At 33.4% G+C, this 8,334-nt stretch overlaps 1 protein-coding gene across 2 annotated transcripts in view; it reads left to right on the forward strand.

The window, feature by feature from the left end:
- The window catches only part of SLC30A9 (solute carrier family 30 member 9), a 76,949-nt gene extending 69,866 nt beyond the window's left edge, over positions 1-7,083 (forward strand). For both annotated transcript variants that reach the window (XM_069105155.1, XM_069105154.1), the window contains one exon: positions 3,194-7,083. In XM_069105155.1, coding sequence (XP_068961256.1) covers positions 3,194-3,238 — 45 coding nt within the window. In that variant the 3' untranslated portion in view covers positions 3,239-7,083. The remainder of the gene's footprint in view (positions 1-3,193) is intronic.
- Positions 7,084-8,334: the final 1,251 nt, after the last annotated feature.

Below are 8,334 nucleotides of genomic sequence, written 5' to 3' on the forward strand. Positions count from 1 at the left end.
TCTATTAACTATGCTTGATCCAATCCAACTGTGTGTTTTTTTTTTACCATCTTTGTTTCCTTTAGTGCAATTTCTACTTTTGAAAGCACCTGAGGCATTTTGATGATAGGGTCAAGTGTTGGTGGTTCACTTGTCTTTGATGGATAAAGCAGTTTGTTGTATTAGCTTTTGTAAATAGCTTCAATTTTTCTTCTGTTTTCTTCTTTCCATTTTTATTCTTATATGCCCTTGGTATGATTTTGCTTTGCTAGATTTTTTGCTATACTTTCTTTAGACTGGTTTTACCCTTCACTGCTTCTTTCTGCTTTATCAAATGATAGTACTCATAATAATCCATCATCCTTCTTGGTAAGATTTTACAGATGAGTTAATATTCTAAACTGACTTGGCCTTTGGCAGCCATCTCTATACGCTTGACAAGTAAGTTAAATGTTTGCTGACTAAGGTTTTTTCCAGGCATTTTTGGTCTCTTTGTTGGAGGAATTAATTTACATTGGTTTAACTTCTGATTGAATTTATTATATCTGGTGTTGATGTCATTTCTATTGTTCATTTCCCATTTTTAAATTTTCAATAGATTGTTTAAATAATTCAAGGCTAAATCATTACTATTCTTTTTGATTATTATAAATTTTTATCTTAACTCTGAATGTGGTCTGACTTTACACAGATAGATGGCTCAGGAATTATTCCTACGTCCATAAATCTTTTCCTTGTGTTTTAATATCTTCTTGTAATTGTATTTTAAAATTGCAACTTCTGTTCCTACATGAATTTTGTTTTCCATTAGAATCAAGATTGTTGATCATCTTAATAAAATAAGTCTGACAAGATAGTCTGGCAGTGAATTCAGATCTGACCTAGTAGATAAAATATGGTATGATATGTGGTCATCTCTGTGTAAGAAAGGCTAGAAACAAATTTTTTTGGAGTTATTTAGCCAGTGAAAGGAAAGGATATGGTGAATCTTTCAGAATTTATTCACTGAAAATGAAGATTAATTGGTTACAAAAATTAACAGGCCTTCAAATTGAGTCTTTCACTATGTCCTTTCATTGATGAATACATGCTCCTAGGTATGTGTATGTGCAAATAGCACTAATAGAGATGGGGCCTGGACCTATGATTTACATGGTATAGAGACCACTCAGGTGAAGGGACTTTTACCTGTGCAACTCAGCATGTTCCTGTAGACACAGTTACACCACTGAGAGGTTAGATGATTTGTCTGAGGTTACAGACTCAAGACTTTAATTCAAATTTTCTTTGTCCCACAGAAGCAGACTCAGAATAATTTGTAAATTATCCACAATTCTCACTTCAACCTTTTTGTTAATATGAAAGCTTAGAATACTTTAAGAATACTCTAATTTACCTGAGAAGGTGCTCCTTCTTTTTAATTTTAGTGTTACTCTGGAAAAGGTGAGATGCTAGGAATGTGTTTTAGTAGGCTCATGTTTCTCATGGAAATTTTATATACACACATGTATGTATGCGTGTGTGTATATGTACATTATATTACATATATGACAAACACACATATATACCACACTTTATATAGATCCTCTTCACTGTCTTCAGTTTGTTTTTAAAATTTACCTTTAGGCAACTCCTCCTCCACTTTCTACTTTTTACTTGATGATGATGATGATGTTGGAATGTATAGAATACTTTATGGTTTACAAAACACTTTGTATACCATTATTATATTTGATCTTCAAGACAGGCCTATGAGGAAGGTAGTTGACATGTTTATAAAACAGTCGATATTTATTATGCCCATTTTTCCTTCATGAGGTTCTAGGATTGTGACATCATCACAATAAGTGGCAGAACAGAAATTTAGCAAGATCTTTTTGACTCTAAGTGTACTGCTCTTTCTGCTCTACCATAGCTGTATTGCATGGTAAAAGTTTCTGTCAAGAATAGAGGGTGTGGGGGTGAGTGGCAGCAAGTTGGTTTTTCTGTTCCTGAATGTTGAAAACTTTGCTAGGACCTGCTTGCCTCACCTCACCTCACCTCTTGCTGGCCCTGCAGCATTTTTGACTGAAGTAGGGTTTGTAATCAGGAGACTCTGATAGGTTTGTACACACTGACTGACACAGCTTCTGCACATGTTTATTTCTCCACCTATTTCTCTTCATTTGACTGTAACTGCAGCAACACTTAACAGGTAGAAAGCAATACAGACAGCCCAGGGGATTGGTTTTCTGCTTCGATTTTAGACATCTGCCATTAAAATTTTTCTCCACAGAAATCTTGGCCTCTGTGAATCACAGGAAGGTTTAAACAACATGGTTTGAGAAACATTGGCATAAATATACAATTCTTTATATAGAAACAGTTTGTATTATTATGGGTCTTACTTGAAGTGGTATTTATTTAATGTAAATACAAAGCTTGTGTTAGAATAAGTGAAAGTGGAATGGGATAGAAAATCGTATCAGCACACCTCAGTTCTGGAAATATTTTTGAGGGTTGTTGTTCAGTCATTTCAGACTCTTCGTGACCCCATTTGGGGTTTTCTTGGCAAAGCTACTGGAATGGTTTGCCATTTCCTTTTGCAGCTCATTTTTCAGATGAACAAACTGAGGCAAACAGGGTTCAATGACTTGCCCAGAGTCACAAAGCTAGTACATGTCTGTGGCTAGATTTGAACTCAAGAAGATGAGTCTTCCAGACTTTAGGCCTAGCACTGTGCCACTTTTTTTTTTTTTGCTTTTTGGAGGGCAATTTGGGGTTAAGTGACTTGCTCAAGGTCACACGGCTAGTTTTTGTGTTAAGTGTCTGATGCTGGATTTGAACTCAGGTTCTCCTGACTCCAGGGCCAGTGCTCAATTCATTGCGCCACCTAGCTGCCTGCACTATGCCACTTTTTGAAAGAGTTACATTAGAGAGCTATCTGGATACACAGCAGAGAGGTTGACAAACTGATCCTAGTAAAAATTCAAGGGTAAGCCAAAGTTGGAAATCAAAGAATGTTCTTCAGAATAACCTAGGGAGATGGGACCACTGACTTACTTTCTAAAGTTCATAGATGATTCTTTCATAAAGGTATTTTTTTGCCCTTGAAAATATTCTTTGACTTGTGTATATAATTATAATTGGTATTTTAAAGATATAATCTCAATGAGACTCAAAACAAAAGTCTTTTGTCTTCAGTTATGAACAGTGTTTTTTTTTTTCTTTCCAGAGACTAAATCCTGAAATACGACATGTAGATTTGGAAATATTATAAATTTGATGGAATATCCTTGGTGAACACTCTTGGAAACAGTTTTATCCAGTACTAAGCAAAACCACAGTGATAGCAGCACCTTACCTCCTCTACCAGCTTTCCTTATGCTGAAGAAATCAGCAAAATGCAGAAGCCATTTTGGGGGAAGAATCTTAGGGGAAGTGTCTTTTGTGACCAGGCTATCTAACTGGCCACAGAACTAAAACTGCTTATATTGTTCCTACATGAGAAATGCTACAAGTTGAATTCATCTGAAAAATCATGTTTTTGAGTTTCAGTAGATGCATTTTTCATTTCTTATTCTTGGTTTCTTTCCCATGTCAGCCTTTCATTTTGTATAGTATTTCACGATCATGCTTCTTTTCTTTATACTAGTAAACTTAGATGGAGTCTGTAGGACTATTATTTATAATACTGAGGCCACTGAGTGCTTTTCTCCATCACAGTATCCCAGTTCTCAATACACTGGCATATTCTAGGTGAGTGGTGTGTAGTTCCTTCTCTTAGTGAAATGGTACTTTGTGTCTACCCTTGCTTATAGAGCTTGGAATCCCATTTCTACTTGTTTAGTGATTCTTGACCTGGCTCCTAACAACAAACATTTTTCCTTTTTAAATATGGTAAACTGTATATGTTGGGTCTAGGGGTGATGCAATTACTGGACTGAATGAAAGCATTCTTGATGGAATCTTTAGAGCCTCTATTTTTCTGTGTACTATTCTTTTTACTTCATTTTGAGTAATATTTATTAATATAAGGAATTATAACACGATCTTGGGAATTTTCTAGGGACTATGGACTTGTGCAGGCTGCTTTTTTTTCACATTTCAGTAATACCACAATATGTATTTACTAGGAAACAAGGTATACATCAAGTTTTAATGTTCTGTAAAATATATTAGAAATATTTATAATTTTACAGACAGGAAGACATTTTTAATTTATTTAAGCAGAGACTCAACTTATGTAAAATCTGAATTGTGGATTATTTCTTATTTTAAAGTAAGCCTCTCACCTGTGAAGTAAAACTTATTCTGAAAACTATATGAGTGACTTTCATAATATTGATTGCATAGATTAAGATACCTCATTTGTGGGTTTCTAATATTTACCCAAATAGGCATTCAGCACAGCTAGATTGGCGATAACAGATAATTTAACCAAATAGTTTTCTAATGACTCAGTTGTTGAGGTAACATGGTTTAGTTCACTAGTTGGAAAATTAATAAAAAGAACTGCAGCTGTAATCTACCTTTTCTCCAAATCAACCACTTCTTTGTGCATTTTAGATTTATTAGGTAGAACTGAGCATTGGCCCATGAAAGAGTAGGAACAAGGTGAAATTTAATAATGATTCCATTGCTAGGTTAACTGGTGCTTTAGAAGAGAGCACATGTTTTGATAGTTTCCAAAAATTATTTGGACTGAATTTTGTAAACTACGGCTAGATACAGTTCTGGAGACTAAACTATCAGCATTTAGGGATGGTTAGGTGGTGCAGTGTATAGAGCACTGGCCCTGGAGTCAGGAGGACCTGAGTTCAAATACAGCCTCAGACACAACACAAAAACTAGCCGTGTGACCTTGGGCAAGTCACTTAATCCCAGTTGCCCTCCAAAAAGAAAAAAAAATCAGCATTTGATCCAGTGGTTTGCAATGGTATTTTTTAAATCCTAAAATGTCATTTACCGGGAAATTATAAGAATTTAGACTGGCATAGATTTTTGACTGTTACTGAGCATTGTATATGCTATGAATTTTAATTGAAATGACATTCCAAAAAGTTTTTTTAAGGAACATGAAATTACACATAATGTATATAATTTTATGCCATGTTCATGTGGCATCAGATTCCTTAACCCCATTTTTGTTTTTCCAATCTGTTTTTTTTTTTTTTTTTACTAATTTCCTCTATCCTCTCTTTCTCCATGCCTCCCATCAGCTAATTGTTGTCCTGTGTAAGTGCCATCTGCAAAGAAGCTGGCTATAATCCAACTTCTATTATAATTGTTAATTTATAAAATTTAACAGAGACATTAGGATTAACCCTTTAAAAATTAAGTAAAAGCTTGAGACTGGTGTATAAAAGTTATTTAGACATTTTAGATTCTTCGAAGGTCCTCCTGAAAAAAAGATGAAAAGTGTGTTTTTGATTCTTGATGACTCTTTGTTTTAATGTGGTTCTAATTTATGTTACACTTCAACATTTCCTGTGTTGATGATAACACCCATCATTGGAGAACCTTAATGATTCAATGCTGTCACTGCTTTTTCTTTACTTCCATTTCTCCTTTAGTTTCAGGTGGTTTTAAATCAAATTTTATACATGGGATCAAAGTTGAATACTTAAGTGTTTAGCAATTTGGAGACTAGAAAATTAATTAAAAAATTAAAAATCATTCTCTCACTAGACCTTATTGTCTTCATTTTTAACTTTAAACAGATTAAAATTATATAGTCAGAGAATTGGAATTCTTATAAACTGAGAGGCATACTATATAGGCAGAAAGGTATCATTTTTCTTTTTTACTTGAAATAGTTCTAAAGTTTTATGCTCCCACCAGCTTAAATTATAAGGACTTAAAACTACACATGAATAATTTGAGGAAAATGTAATCTATGAGATAAAAGTAGCAAAATATCCATTATTGGGGGGGTATGAATAAAATAGTTCTAATATCTACAGTGTTAATGTACCAGTTATGATACATGACATAATAATATGTATGTGTCATATACATGCATATTTCTATAAACTAGGTAGAATGTGATATAAATAATCTAAAATGAGAAATAGGGATTATTTCTGCTTATAGTTTTCCTTAATTATATAAACCAAGTTATCCAAGAGTATTTTAATTTTGAGGCAAATCCAGAAATTTGTTTTCTGAATTTTTTGAGATTTATTTTAAGCATTATAATTCAGATTTCCCATCAAATTGTGCAGATTATATTAAAGAAGAAAAGATGTTCCTTAGATGTCAGTGATTAGAATTAAGTAGAACAGGTCTTGCATGGTGCCTTGAAGAGAAGTAAATTAGACATGGACAAGCAGGACATTCTAGCTGCCAAAGGTTCTTTATTCCTGAGTAGCTCTAGCTAACATTGGGGAACTTTCAGTAAGAATGGCATAGCTTTTCTTAACTCTTTATAGTTCATAAGAAGTGAAGTGATCTTTAATCATAATCTTTAATGTAAGAGTGCATATTCTTACACCATGGCAATGACAAACTTATTTTAGAATGGGTATCCAGCCTAATTTTGATTAGAAACTTGAGTCATACTTAGCATAAGAGGCCTGTTGCTGTAACTAGTCTCCAATACTCTGGAGAAAGATATGGTATTAAAATTATTAAATACTTGCTGACATTCAGATCAGAAACATTTACCAACATTAAAAATAATAAATAAAGCTAATCAAATATGACCAAATTAAACCAAATGTCAAATTATCACATTGCTAGGGGTTGTGATATATGGTCTTTACTGACATTTTTCATAATTCAAATAATGATTTCTACTTCTACTTTAAATTTTACATATTTTTCAAGGAAACTTGTTTTGAGATGTTGAAAGTTGGGTACCACAGAAAACTTGCAAAAACATTTAGAGTGCATGTTTTCCTTATCCTTTGGAAGCAAAGCTTTGTAAGGTACTTACAGAACAGATTTGTTTAGCAGTCTTTATTTTGCATACAAGTTTAGTACCATATCTAAAATGTGGTTTTGTGGAGAAGAGACAATTCTGATTTCTCTTGGTTTACCTTTCATCTGTTTATGTTATTAGTAAAGTAAGTTGGCCATGATGCTTCCTTTTTTCCCTCAATAAATGTCATATGCAAAGAAGAGCAGCTATCCTTTTGATTTGGGATTGGAGAAACAGTAAAATGAATGTTGAACTCTTGTACACATCACATGCTAATGATCCACTGGTAGTCTGTTAGTTTCACACACCTATTAACTAACTTAAGAATTTCACATATATTTTTGAACGAAATTCTGTGTGTTTTTGTAAATAGTAAGAGTTTATTGTTTTCCTCCTGCAAAACTAAAAATATTCTAACTAATTATGGAGAGACTTTATAGCTACTTTATGTGTCAGAAATACTGTTATTTATGCACATAGAAATCATCAAACCTGTATGAGCCAGGAAAGTGATGATAATAACTTCTTATTTTATCATATTTGCATTTTGGGAGGTCTTTGATAGTTGTTAATCAAGTTTGTTTTGCATTTTGACATATACATAGATAGGGGATAGAAAATACAGATGAAGGGGTGGCCAGGTGGCTCAGTGAGTAAGAGCACTGGCTCCAGTGTTGGGATGACCTGGAGATCGAATCCCGAGCTAAGACACTCAGCACCACACCCAGAAATAACTGGCCGTGTAACCTTGAGCAAGTTACTTAACCCCAATTGCTTAAAAAAAAAAATAAACATATCATCTATGTTTTGCAGAAGCCCTTGATACACAAAGATGCTATGAGTTTGAGTTTTTTTTTTTCATTCAAGACACACATAATAGAATAATTTTTAAAAATTTAAGGTTTGGGGAAAGTGCAGTTATCTCCTAAAGTTTCAACAAAGTAGGCTGAAAAGAAAGGCACCACAAGGTATTGTTTATATGTTAGAAAACAGAATTAAATGGTGAATATATATCACACCTTATAGTTATTTAAATATAATTAAAATCATAGTACTGTTTATTTTTATATGCTTAGACTGAAGTACAGAGGAGAAGCAGAGGATAGTAAAGGAATTGGAAACAAGTCATTTGCTCATTTTATTATAGGTAAGGTAACCAAATATGTTGCATTATTTTAAGTTATGCTTTTAATGGTTAAGAGCAGCTATGATTATCTTTTTTTGCCTGACCAGAGGGGGCTGGAGTATTTGAATTTTGAGGCAAGCCCAGAAACTTGTCTTCTGAGTTTTTTGAGATTTTAAGCATTATAATTCAGATTCCCATCAAATTGTACAAACTATCTTAAAGGAAAAAGATGCTTCTTCATTGTCAGTGATTAGAATCAAGTATAACACCTTTGAAGCTGTATCAGCAATGCCATATTCACAATGCCTATAGAGATTACAAATAT

Source organism: Petaurus breviceps, unplaced genomic scaffold (genome assembly GCF_028583685.1).
Source record: "Petaurus breviceps papuanus isolate PSGF00001 unplaced genomic scaffold, PetGlider_PUasm1.0 76, whole genome shotgun sequence".
In the NCBI taxonomy this organism is placed as follows: Eukaryota; Metazoa; Chordata; class Mammalia; order Diprotodontia; family Petauridae; genus Petaurus; species Petaurus breviceps.